Source organism: Chaetodon trifascialis, chromosome 17, assembly GCF_039877785.1.
Source record: "Chaetodon trifascialis isolate fChaTrf1 chromosome 17, fChaTrf1.hap1, whole genome shotgun sequence".
Classification (NCBI taxonomy): Eukaryota; Metazoa; Chordata; class Actinopteri; order Chaetodontiformes; family Chaetodontidae; genus Chaetodon; species Chaetodon trifascialis.
In genome coordinates this window covers 11,618,024-11,631,159 of record NC_092072.1, presented here as the reverse complement: position 1 = coordinate 11,631,159, position 13,136 = coordinate 11,618,024, and the positions used below count along the sequence as shown (strand labels likewise).

At 39.8% G+C, this 13,136-nt stretch overlaps 3 protein-coding genes across 4 annotated transcripts in view; 2 read left to right on the top strand and 1 right to left on the bottom strand.

The window, feature by feature from the left end:
* Positions 1-12,716, top strand: part of uqcrb (ubiquinol-cytochrome c reductase binding protein) — a 140,375-nt gene extending 127,659 nt beyond the window's left edge. Inside the window, exons 1-4 of one of the 2 annotated variants that reach the window (XM_070984154.1) lie at positions 11,038-11,081; positions 11,911-11,979; positions 12,143-12,309; positions 12,517-12,716. In XM_070984154.1, the coding sequence (XP_070840255.1) occupies positions 11,063-11,081; positions 11,911-11,979; positions 12,143-12,309; positions 12,517-12,594 (333 nt within the window). In that variant the 5' untranslated portion in view covers positions 11,038-11,062 and the 3' untranslated portion in view covers positions 12,595-12,716. Of the gene's footprint in view, positions 1-11,037; positions 11,082-11,910; positions 11,980-12,142; positions 12,310-12,516 lie in introns of those variants that run through there. The other variant, XM_070984155.1, reaches the window with a different exon arrangement.
* ptdss1b (phosphatidylserine synthase 1b) lies at positions 220-7,267 on the bottom strand. The gene is made up of 13 exons (XM_070984655.1): positions 6,970-7,267; positions 6,696-6,787; positions 6,476-6,520; positions 6,258-6,382; positions 5,461-5,619; positions 4,916-5,067; positions 4,577-4,718; positions 4,265-4,377; positions 3,936-4,001; positions 2,734-2,833; positions 2,234-2,293; positions 1,940-2,018; positions 220-1,855 (listed from the first exon to the last, which is right to left on the bottom strand). The coding sequence occupies exons 1-13, from the start codon at positions 7,146-7,148 to the stop codon at positions 1,758-1,760; spliced, it is 1,410 nt and encodes a 469-aa protein (XP_070840756.1). The 5' UTR covers positions 7,149-7,267; the 3' UTR covers positions 220-1,757.
* Positions 7,526-10,586, top strand: mterf3 (mitochondrial transcription termination factor 3). The gene is made up of 8 exons (XM_070984799.1): positions 7,526-7,609; positions 8,175-8,542; positions 8,660-8,812; positions 8,977-9,166; positions 9,380-9,527; positions 9,671-9,742; positions 9,832-9,993; positions 10,141-10,586. The coding sequence occupies exons 2-8, from the start codon at positions 8,182-8,184 to the stop codon at positions 10,333-10,335; spliced, it is 1,281 nt and encodes a 426-aa protein (XP_070840900.1). The 5' UTR covers positions 7,526-7,609; positions 8,175-8,181; the 3' UTR covers positions 10,336-10,586.
* Positions 12,717-13,136: the final 420 nt, after the last annotated feature.

Here is a 13,136-nt window from a genome sequence, read left to right as displayed (position 1 = left end):
GTAGTAGTTTGTAGAATTTTATGCCAGGTGAAAAACTACGTTTAACCATTGTCTGTAGCATCTGAATTTGGCATTCCCAATACAATGCAGTGTAGTCTGGTTTGTATTATGTAAAGTCTGCCTGCATTATGTCAATCTGAAGTCTCTTGGAGTATAATACTTAAAACACATCAGATGCTGCATACATATCAAGGACAAGGACACAATGAAAAACAAATCAATGTTATGTAATAATTTAATAGAAAAACAAGCAAACCCACCCATATAAAACCATAAATCAGTAACACTAAATAGTGCATAGGAGGTTACAATTAACATATCTGAACCATTTTACAGTGAATGTGGTTGACACGTCGTAGATGAGCTCACCTGGAATCACTGAGGCAGGCGAGTGCTAAAAAAGTTTCATCAATACAAATTCAATCAGCAGTCATAATCCAACATTGGTCGAGCACACGGGAGGTCATAAAGCCTAAAGATGAAACTACACTTTATCATTCAACAATATTAAGAAACCCTTATATGGAGCAGTCACATACTGTGTTGTATTAACGTCACATTTCATTAATTTGGATGACAAAAAGCTTTGAAAAGGATCATTTCATACAAGTGATTATCCTCTGCTGTTGAATGTCACTTCAGTGCTATTACATTGAATGTCACAGTGTTCTGACAGCACACCTATCACACACACACACACACACACACACACACACACACACACACACACACACACACCACTCACTTCCTGTCTGATTAGAAAAACACACAAAAATAACACACACCTCAGCTGTTACAATGACCACATTTAAAAAAAACTAAAAAGGGTAAGAATAACATGTAAAGGCTACAGTTTGTGCAGTGGATGCTCCTCTTAATCGAAGTAGACAGAAACATCTTTCCTGATGATGCAATTTTGGTTTAAAGAAAAGCATACAGTACTGTATATGCCAGTACTTTATTGCATTATGGCTAAGTGCAAAATTTGGTAACATTTGGCAATCTATATATTAACACAAACATATTAAATCAACAAATAATCATCACCAATTCAAGTGACTTACAAACGACAATCTTTAGTTTTGTAGTAAAGGTGTTAAATTTAGCACACAGTAATATTCAAAAACAAAGAGGTGTCAAACAGGTTAAGTACAAAAAAGTGTCTGTAGCATATGCATACTGAGGGTGGTGATGCGGAGTGGTTTGGAAGGCAGCTGCACCCCTGACTGGACATGCTTAACCTGTTCCACAATGCAAAGCATCCAAACAACATTCAGTAGTTTAAGGTAGAAAATGCTGGTTGTAGGATGTTGCTGAGGCCAGCATGCTTGTTTTTACAGAGCAAATAAGGCCATCCTCTCTCTCATAATCTAGTGCATTTCCTTGGTTATTTAGGTCTGTTTAAATATATCTTTGACATTAAACAGAAAACCAATTTTGTCCTCGTCATTTAGTGTTAAAGACCTGCAAGTAAGCTACTTCTGCAGAGAATCAACACCCCACTCTGCAGGTCTGTGAAGCTTTCAGCTCATTGTTGTGTTTTGTCTCTGACGTCCACAGCCATTACAACTTGGTAAGTTGAAAGACTGTGAAGGCTTGATTTGACTTTGATTTGGAGTCTGACTTCTGCCTTCTGGCATTCATTAAACCACTGATGCAACTTTAACAACAGGTACTCAGTATGTTTAAATGCATACTGTATTCCCCCTGTTGGAGAAGCATTCACAGGGGATGTGAATACTCAGTGTCATTGTTGTTTATTGTTTCTTTCCTCCATGGCCGTTCACAAATCTGTTCCTCCCAGAAGCTTTCCTCCTTTTTGTAGGCTGTAAACTTCTCAAGGAATCCCTTTGAGCTATGGAGGAAAAAGACAGAACTGTGTTAAACATTTAGGATGGAGTTTATGCAACAGTTGTCACCAGTCTGTTATGACACTGACCTGCAACGCCATCTGGGACAAAACCACAGGAGCTGACAACACTGCTGTCATCACAGTCCTCACTTTGCACAGCAGTGCTCTGTAAACAGAAGGAAGCTCACAGTGAATGGCATTTGAAACCAGCAATAATAAGACATGTAGCTCTAAAGACTAATGACCCATGTGGCTTTAACTTAAACAACATATCAGCGAGACAACATTTTCAGCTGGTTTTAATTTACTCTTTAAAATTTTGTAAATTAATACTTAAAATATAATCAGCGCATTCAGTTAACCACCAAAGCAACATCTCACCTTAATCTTATTTTGCTCATACCACACCATCCCATATAAACATAGAAGTGTGATGAGTGCCTAAAAACATAGAAGAGAATGCAAAAAAGTCTGGTCAAACACGAATTTCTGTTTTTTCCAGGAACATGACAAAAAATACACTCAGTGAGCAGAAAAATATAAACCCTAAAGGTGCAGATATATTGCAACATAGAGTGGTGTTCAATGAATACCATTAAAATTAACTCAAAAGCACTGTCCTTGGAGAGAAACATGGGCAGTCACGTAAAGGCTGCCACATGTCTGCAAGGTCAGCTTCAATATCAATAGTCTACAGGTGGGCGAAAGATGGTCCAATGCAGCCTTGATCAGGCATCTTCATGAGGTAGTGTCCCTTTTAATGGTTGGTGTTCCACTTTGAAAAGGCACACACAAGGACTCAAAGACCAACTGAAGTGAAACACATCCTCTTAGTCCACACACACAAACACACACACACATCCACACTTGTCTTTTCTTACCAGACAGAGGAGCCACAGGAGTACGTAGCGAATTTGTGTTTTGGAAAACAAGTCGTGACCGAATTTCACACAAGCAAGAGCCTCGAGGAAAGCAATGGCCCTGACGGGAAAAATAAGAGCCTCAGATAAGTGGTGTAGCTGCTCTGGAAATTTTAAACACACATTTTTCTATTTAACAATGGCCCCCTCTCTTGGCAATGCCATTTCATTGCAATGGCGCTCCTCTGTGGAGGCATAACACTTGTTGCACAAGAGTCTAAATGCATGTGCTCTCTATTATTGCTCTACAGTCACAATAGTCAACAATATTCACTCACCATACTGCTGTGAAAAGCTCCTTTTCAGCCTTAAAGGTTACTCTGCAGGAGTAAACCTCAGACAAGAGAGCGGCCTCAATGTTAAGTATTAGAGAGAGGCCGTCTCGTTGCTATGGAAACTAGAGCAGACTGAGGGCATGGGCGGCTTTGTGTCTGAGATGAGGTCAATAACTACATCACGAGTTTAATCCACACTTTTATGAATCTGCGTTTCAGGAAAGCCTCTCTAAAACTACACATTTCAATTCAAATGATTTTTATTCTATGATTAAATACCTGCTGTTCATCTGTGAGCGACACTGAAACAGTTAGCAACAGTTAGCAGGACCTAGAAGAACCTGCTGGCAGTGGTTTCAGGGTGGATTGCCATCACTTTAACTGATCTGTTTCGACTTGTGGCAAGCATCCATTCATTGTTGTGCTGTACACATTCAAGGACTTTGATTGGTTTTCATATTTAAATCTACAACATCCCTCAGCTGCCAACATCTTTCAGTCATAAACAGGAGTTGATCAGTAACCCTAACCCTAACCTTGACACTGTTAATTCATGGCACAGTCCTGAAGTTACCTTTATGATTTGTTTGATAAAAAACAGAGACAGCCAACCAGCGAGGGGACAGCCCCTTCACAGTGAGATGTATATGATGTATGTGACAAGATCAAAGAAAACCAAGCAGACCCTGGACAAAGTTCAGTGTCTGTCTGCCGACTATATTACTGCAATCAGTATACACCAAAATGTGGCAAATGCAATGAAGACAAGAAACTAGTAACATAAAAAATGTTGTGATCATCCTCAAAAGAACTGGGGACACATCACGTTTTCAATGAACGCAGCTTCCAACTTGAAAAACATGAACTGACAGGACAAAAAACACTTACCCAAACACCCAGCATTGTGTGCCGACTCGCTTACACTGAGTGTCTGTCAGGTATGCATAATACTGTCTGAAAGAGGTGGAGGAAGAATCCGTACGTGTCAAGAACAAAGTGAGTGTTTCCACAAAGACACGTTTCACAAAGACTTAAATGTCAGAAACAGTCTGAAACAACCACCACAGTACGCCCCCAAACAATTCAAAACGTCAGGATTAAATGCTACTGAACAAAAAAATGCAGTATTTGTTTAGGTATTATTCAAATCTAGTACATAACACTTATTGTTGCTCATAGGTGCAGTGTAAAGATGTCATTTTGAAGGCTTGTCATACCGCACAGTGGGCGCGGTGATGACTCCAACGAGGAGGATACGACACCAGCTGAGAGGGTGAGACGCCTGGAAGACGAAGATGTGCTTGAGGAAGAACGTGTTCAACTCTGTCAGCTGTGAAGACGTATGACAGAGAAGATATTAAAGGATTTCTTTTGGATATGATGTATCCAAAAGTAGTATTACTCAGTGAAGGGGGAACATTTTGAGAATATTCGATTCATAAAGGTCATCAGCGGATACATTAATAGTGGCAATAATTGTTAGTTAATACAGAGGACATTTTTGAGTCAGAGGTCAAAGACTACAATACCTGCCATAAGATCATAAAGAGATAGATGCCTGCGAGCCGCTGGAAGGAGGACTTTGGATCGAACCAGCGCACATAAGTCCAGCTTGCCGGGGTGAACTGGAGCACGGCTCTCTTTATCTTCCCTGTGGTGGTGTGGATTTCCCTGAACAGAGTATGTGCATTTTTGAGGTGACTGAGATACAAACACACATGCAAAAGGATCCAGAATGACAGTATCATAAAGTACTTTCTGTTAAATACCAACAATCAGCTAAGTGATCTTGAAAAACATTGAGGTTTTTAAGCACTATGGATTATTATACAAAGCCAGAAAAGAAAAAAAACATAAGCTTCACAGACTTGATGCTGGCCCAGCGGTAGGTCCTCATCTCCAAAAATCGGCAGGCAGTCATACCCAGCCAGATGCCTCCTCCATTACACAACAGTATGTCCAGTATCACCTGATCCCACCAGCACTCCGCAAAGTTTGGTAGCAGGTGCATGAAGAACAGCTGCGAAAATAAAATTCATTTATGTGGTGAAAGACATAAAATGTTTTTTCAACTGAGGGACTACATTTCTTTATCGCTGCTATTTGAATGATTCCAGGATTCGAGACACAGCCGATTCTGTGATGAGTAAATCTGGTGTTAGGCTAAATCCTGTAATCTAATCCCTGCAGTCATCTGCCAGCAGTCACTTGTTATGTGCAGAAACTCCTGCACATACTGCTGCTTTGTTATGAAGAGTTTCCCCCCAAACAAACAATCCTTGTTGCCTGCACAGACCAAGCTGATGCAAAGTTACAAGTAATTACTTTTTTTGCATGGCGTAGTGCACTGAATTCCTGTTTAACTCCTGGGACAGCTGCGAGCCTGACCCCATCTTGAACACACGCATGCTACCTCAGTGAGTTCCCAGGTGATGCTGATGGTCCAGCAGAGGCCGTAGCTGCGGATGAGCAGCGCCTTCATAGCCCAGCCTGCAAAGTGGCCAAATGCAAAGATGTCGAAGTGGCTCAGGATCCGCTCCCATGTTATTGTGGTACAGTTTACAGCATACTCCTGGTAAGGAGCCAAAAACAGGAAACAGCTTTAGAGATGGAAATGTAGAGCTGCAAGTGTCCTCATCTGAATTTACTGTATTTCAAAAACTGAAGTGACATCAGAAAATCTGAATTTTTCCTCTCATAACAATGATCAATGATGTAGATCATAAACTATTGTGAAATTAATGTGCAATCATCTCCACAGGCATACATTTGTCTCAAGAAAGCAGGAAAATTTGGCTGGAAATGACAGAGAACCATCCTTCCATCTTCAAACATAGAGTACAAGATGTGGTTTGAACTTTCTCTGATGGTTCTCTGACAGAGTTTCAAAACCATCCTAACCATGCAGATCACACTCACATGTTTTGGTCATGACCCATCTTACAGCCTCTCTGGGCGCATTCAGTTTAAGATTATAGAAATAAAAGGGACAAGAGTATAGGACTAAATGGGGCACATACGTGACTATCAAAGAGCCTGACAACCGAAACTATAATAAATGCAATTATAAATAAACATGAATGTGAACAAAAGTATGAAAGTGACCAACAATTCCTATGTTCTGTATATTATCCAAAGTAAATGAGCGACCTAATGTTTATTATACAATGAAAAACAAACAAAAATAAAGTATTTTTAAAAAATCCTTACCATGATATCGGCTTCCCGTGTGGCATAGCGCAGGTTTGGGTCTAACCAGTACATCAGTACTTTTACTTGGTCCCAGTTGAGGAAGATGAGGAAGACGAGAAACAGGAAGTACATAACACTGAGACCTGAGAAAGAGAGTGAGTATGAAAACATGAAAACTGGATCTGAGCATAAAACATAGGTTAATGTGAATGATGCAAAGTGAGTGAGACGCTCACCAAACACCATTCGCCATACTGCAGGGTGAGGCCTGGTAAAAGGTCCTGATGAAGAAAGCATCACACCGGTAAGTGACTTTTGGTGTGTGTAGTATTCATTTATCTGAAATTTGTGTCCACAAATTAAGTAGAGCTGAAACTACTCATTGTTTCTATAATCTGCTAGTTTTTCTCTTGATAAAGTGAATAAGCTCTTGGTCAATATAATGTCTGAGCTCACCATTGGGAAAGGCCAGGACACTGATGACCAAGAAGAAGGAGACAACCACGACAAGACCAACTCGCAGGTTGTTGTCAGAGTGCTCGTCATCCCTGAAACAATGCAGTATGACATGTTACCAAAGGGGAGCTTATATGTTCCCACATATTCGGGACTGTGAACATTACACTCAGCTACAGGCAGCTAGATGTTGAACAGGAATGACTTTGAACTTTTAAAACTTGTATTAAAAAACACCTGACAGAAAACGTTCACTTTACACACTGTAGATTACCTGGTAAAGGCAAAGTACATGAGGCTGAGCACGGTGAATGTTAGAAGTGTGATTGTGTGTGGCTTATAGAAGAAATCAATACAGATATCGTCCACTTGTTGCTCGTTTATCATCCGGAAATGTAACTTATAATTGGCATCATCCTTGCGGTGTGGTCGGGGAGCCAAGGTGGCGTCCATGTCGCTGTTTTGGGCTACCTATTCAATCTTAACCAGTTAAATTTTGACGGCTAAAACAAACAAGCTATAAACTTGGACAGACGGAACGATGCGACAGGAGCCCATCAAGACGAAACACTGAAGACGACCTGAACGAAAGAGCTAATGGGGGTGTCTTCTACTTTGCAATACACGTTTTGGTATTCAACAAAACAAATTGTATGAAACAGATATACAAGTATTTAATTTCAAATCTAGTTATGGTTCTCCCATTCAGTTAGACCAACAACTTTTTGTTTTCATCCTAGAGAGCATGTTATTGCTTTTATTGACCCCCACAGATAAGTCGTTGTGGTACATCCCATAGTGTAACACTTCCGTGAAGCCCTTCCGTGTGTGCACACGTGAAAATGGTTGACATTGCGCGACACCTTGGTGGATGATGAGCAGAGTTGAGGATAAGTAATTTTGAATAAAAAAATGTGAGTAGAAGGTTAACAATCTAGAATTACATGTTGGCTTGGGCTGTTATTTCTCTGCAGGATAAAGAAGGCTTGTTATACTAATGGCTTGCTAGCATTTAACGAAGCATCTGGCTCAACCTAGCCTCTTGTAAGGCTACAATTCAGTCTCAAGCGTCTGTGTTTGTTCTTACCCGCCCTCGTAAATATCAAATGTAAAGATAAATTATTGCAAGTACCTTTCTGTGTATATGAATGGCACTGGTGGTTAAGCTTTGTTTCTTCTTCCACGCCATCACACTCATGAACGGATGATGTTAAGCTAAGTTGACCACTAGAGGTCCAAAACGATTCCCTTGAAATAAAACTACAATAATATCAATGCCAATAATTTGACACAGGGCATCCAAGCACACTATATACTGTGCTCAATATACTATGCACATAGAAGCACCACTTATGTAACTCTTTAAGTAACTTGTTAGCCATACAACAATTAATTCCTGCATCCATTGCATCTCTTTAAGCAGTATATAATAACGATTAAGTTTGCCTCTCAATCCATGATAACTCTCTTTCCTTGCAGATTTACTATGGCTTCATCCTGCACACAGCTGTGTCTAAAATGCAGGAGTCTTCTTTGCTCAAAGACAGTGGTTAGTGTTTGGCACAATTCCACCCAAGTTCGCCATTGCACTAAAGTTGCAAGTTTACCCGCAAAAATCCTCAATGGATCCTCATTTATCAAGTGGAATCACACAGCAACTCAGGCAAGACAGCGGTGGAAACAACAGATGTTCTGTTACAGTGACTTTACTGTCAATCATCTGGCAACAGAGGCCAAGGAAGAAAAGGAAATTGAAGAATTGTCAAGAGCTGATGCTGTAGCATACAAGAGCCCCCTGGTCCCAATCACAGATGCTGTACCAGTGACCGAAATCCCGGCGTCATTAGGTACATATCGGTTTGTTGATGCTGACCAGAAAAACTTTTAATTTCACATTATAATTAAATTTAAATATTATTTTTAGATGAATAATTTGTTCTGTTTTTATTTTCTTCATTTGTCAGATCTGGATGCTGCTGCTGAATTTTCAGCCTTAGAGGAGATCAGTGATGAAGAAGCTGTCAGTATATGTGTTCCTTCTGCCTTGCCTCCAGCCTCCACCTCTCTTAGAGACTACGTTGGCCAGTCTGAGACACTCAGCAAACTGGTGCAGCTAGGTAAATACACTGAAGACTTTAAAATATTGAGAACAATGTAAAACGTATTGACTTGTACTTCGGAAGCGTATTCAGAGTTGTTATGATACAGGCAATGATCTTAAAAGGGTGACTTAACCCAAATCTCTTCTATTTTGGTTGCTAAATTCACCCTCTCATTGCAGGTGTAAACCTTTGGAAGCTTGAACAAAGGCCTAACGTGGGCTCCATGTTGCTGAGGCTCAACTTCGACACAGATGTGGCCCCAAGGCTGCTGTTTCTCAAAGATATCGGGGTGCAGGACTCTAGCTTGGGCTATATCATCACGCGCAATCCCTTCATTCTCACAGAGAGTTTGGAAAACCTACAGGCCAGGTGATATGACGGGATATCATAAACGGAACATTACATGTCTTTATATTTACCTAATTTTGTTACTCTAACTTAAATCAGTCTGATGTGATAAGTCACACAACACAATGTCATTTTCTACACGGTACACAGTAGTCGTGACAGGTCATTTTCCCTCTCTGCTGTTGCACCTGCTATGAGACTTAATAATGTCCTTTTCTTTTGTTGTTTGTGAAGGGTCAACTATCTCAAGTCAAAGAAGTTCAGTTCCGAGGTGGTTGCCTCCATGGTATCCAGAGCTCCATATCTGCTTAACTTCAGTGTGAAGAGGCTGGACAACAGACTGGGCTTCTATCAGCAGCAACTCAGCCTCAGTGCTGCTAATGTAAGCATCTCTCACTGATAGAGGGGAGCACAGCCATATTTGTATCTTTGCAAAAACGCATGATTTTCTATGTTCCCAGTGGGTTGTGATTTTTTTTTCCTTTAACAAAGAGAAATCATAGCTAGTTTTGTTTGTCTTTTCAGACACGGGACGTTGTAGCTCGTCTACCCAGATTACTCTGTGGAAGTTTGGAGCCTGTTAAAGAAAATCTGAAGGTACTGAAAGACAAAAGACATTATTATAAAACACTGTGAGTAACCTTGAGGTGTTGTGTTTAAATACTTTTTGTAAATGTGTTCCACAGGTGTGTGAAATAGAGCTTGGCTTCAAGAAAAATGAGATCCAACACATAGTTATTGCCGTCCCGAAAGTGCTGACTGCCAATAAAAGGAAGCTAACCCAAACATTTGACTTCCTCCACAATGTCATGAAGGTGCCCCACCACCTGATCACCAAGTTTCCACAGGTAGATTGACTGCTATTGGTTGTTTTTAATTAATTATTTTATTTATTTTTTGGAGGGGTGACCAATTTTGAATCAATCACTTATTTCCTTGTGTATGTTGTCCATATTCAGAATTATAACTGGAAAATCTGATTTATCCTTCCATAGGTCTTCAATACAAAGTACTTGCGCATCAGAGAGCGCCACCTGTTCCTTGAGTACCTGGGAAAGGCTCAGTATGACCCATCCCTGCCCAACTACATCTCCCTAGACCGCCTGGTGTCTCTGCCTGATGAGACTTTTTGCACAGAGTTGGCTTTGGCCATATTGGAAGATTTTTATCTGTTTCAGAAGACACTTTGATTCATCATGAAGGGATATCAAGAAAACTTCAGAAAACAAGTGGTGAAGTGCATAGAATAAATTCCATGCAGACATGAAAATCTTATAGAACATCAACTGAATTTGAAATATAAAAGTTTGCTTTGTAAAAATTATGTTTAATAAATGTACACAATGTATATCAGCTCATCTGCCTGAAATACTCTTATTTACCATGACTGTTTGTAAAGAGACCATGAATATAATAAAAGTTAATCTGGTGCAGATTTTAACTGCCAAATATAGTTGCTGGAATACATTTAAAGTGCTGCTTACATGGGAATGCATCAGGGATACTGATCAATTAATAAACTGCACAATGAGCATTTTCACTGTCGATACTTGAGGTAAGATTCAAGTATTATTTTGAATGCAGAACTTTAGTATTTTTACATTCTAGTATCTGGTAATCTTTTTTTTCGGTAAACTAGCTATACACTTATTTTGATGGACTTCCAGTGTGATTGCTTTATTTGTATATAAAATCAGTCTTGATGACAGCGTAAAATAACTAGTCCTTTATATCTAATGAATTATTTGTGCTCATGTACGGACGGGTGGACTTATCAGTCTTTAAAAACGTTAATTTGTTTTATACATTTTTATTATTGCAAGATTTTAAAACTCGCTGTAAACATGTTGCGCAATTGTCCATTGACCTGAACAGTGCTTACCCACAATGCACCGCTATCGTTTTTAGTTTTCAAAAATGGCGTCGAGGGCACCAGGTAAATGAACATCGCTCCTTTCGAACATTTCTAGTATTAAATAAACTCGGTAAAGATCGTTTTGTACTGGTATAGCATGACATATGTTATAATATAACACGTAACATTGTACTACGTCCATTCTTTGTTTTTAATTTGCTCTTTTGGTGCATTTGACTTGTGTGTGTCCTCTAGTGTCCCCGTGCTAAGTTAATGCTAAGGGAGCGGCTAGGCTAACGTTAGCTTAGCGCTAGCCACAAATCACTGTACAGATTTTTGTTACAACACGACACGACACACTCTCTGTTATCCCTTTGGTGATCAAACGTTTCTTGATTTTTACCAACCAGCTCTTACCGAGTCCAGCTATCTTTTGCTGTCACGCACGTTAGTTCCTGACGATTACAGCTAACTTTGTCATGTGTTGGGTCATCTGCTATTTCAGTACAATTAAAGATGTCAAGTGATCTCAAATCTACTACTATACAGTTTGTCATTCAAAGTAAACGTTAAGCTCGTTATCAAATAATATGGTTGCTAACTTAAAAGTCACTGGCGACTCTCATAATTTAGCGCTATGAGCTGCTGCTATTCTGTCATGTCTGACAGTTTTTCGTTTGTCAGATAGCCTACCATAGTGTGTACTATCCTAGACCGTGACTAATCGGAAAGGTTAATGGACAGGGAGGCTATACTCTACTATACTACAGTAGTAGTGATACTGTATCACTGATGGAATTCCTTCCTCCGCTCATCTGAAGGACATTTTAAAACTTGCTTTTCCCTAAAATCAAGTGTGTGCACCCTGATGGACCCTGTCTGTGTGTGTTTCTTCTTGTCCTGTTCAAAGCAGCGACGGGCAGGCTCCTGGTTGGGTTCCGTAAATGGTATTACAACATGTGTGGCTTCAACAAGATCGGTAAGCTGCTGGTCACAATATCCAGAGTTTAAGACCTTACAGAGCTACTCATTTTGAAGCTACTTTATGTCATGAGAGTATGTATGTACGTAGGATGAATATGGGTTATTATATCATTGATTTTTCCATTTGGCGTCTTCAGCAGTCATGTTTTCTCTGTCAGGTTTGATGCGTGATGACACTATCTATGAGGATTCAGATGTGACAGAGGCCCTGAGGAGGCTTCCAGAGAGCCAGTACAACGCAAGGATGTTCAGGATCAAGAGAGCGATGGATCTTTCCATGAAGCAGCAGATCCTCCCTAAAGACCAGTGGACGAAATATGAAGAGGTTTATTTAACTAGTTTAACGATGATTTTATTGTAAAGATATGAAATATTATACTGCATTGTTTCGCTAGGTAATCAAGGTTTTGAGGAAGTCTACCTGCCGACCTGAAGTCTGATTTCAATATTTAGAATGATTTGAGTTGTCACATTGATGTATAATGATTTCATTTGTTAACCACATATTGTTCTTCTTGTCATTTCCCTTTAGGATGTCCCTTACCTGGCACCATATTTGGATGAGGTGATCCGTGAGAGGAAGGAAAAAGAGGAATGGATGAAGAAATAGATGGTTCTCGATCAAAGCTGTTAATCCCCTTCTGTCGTCGGTGCACGGTTGTCCTCTGGTGTAATATTTAAAATGAAATGTGATCTATATAAGACAGTACTCAATAAAGAAATGTACATTTTGCGAGATGTGGTAGTGTCACCTTTTTATGTAATAGATAGTAGACTGAAGATTTGATGAAATGTTATGACAAACTTGTTTACATTTACAAATCCCGTTATATGCAACATTTAAACCAGAATATAGACACAAGAACATGTGCAATAGATACAGGTAAGACAATATCCTTGGCAAACCTCAAATACAGTATCTAGCAACCCACTACAGTAGCTACATCTGTCTACACTGCACATCTGCTCAGCTTATGGACTGCAGGAACAACTGAAGAAAATAATGATCCACTGTTCAGATAATATCACGTCAGCGATGGAAGTCCTATATAAAATGTTAATCCATAGTTAAACATCCAGTTTGCTAGAGGTGTTTTCGCTGTGTTGGCCTTAGCTCATGCGTAGAACACAACTTCTATGCATGGTATGACC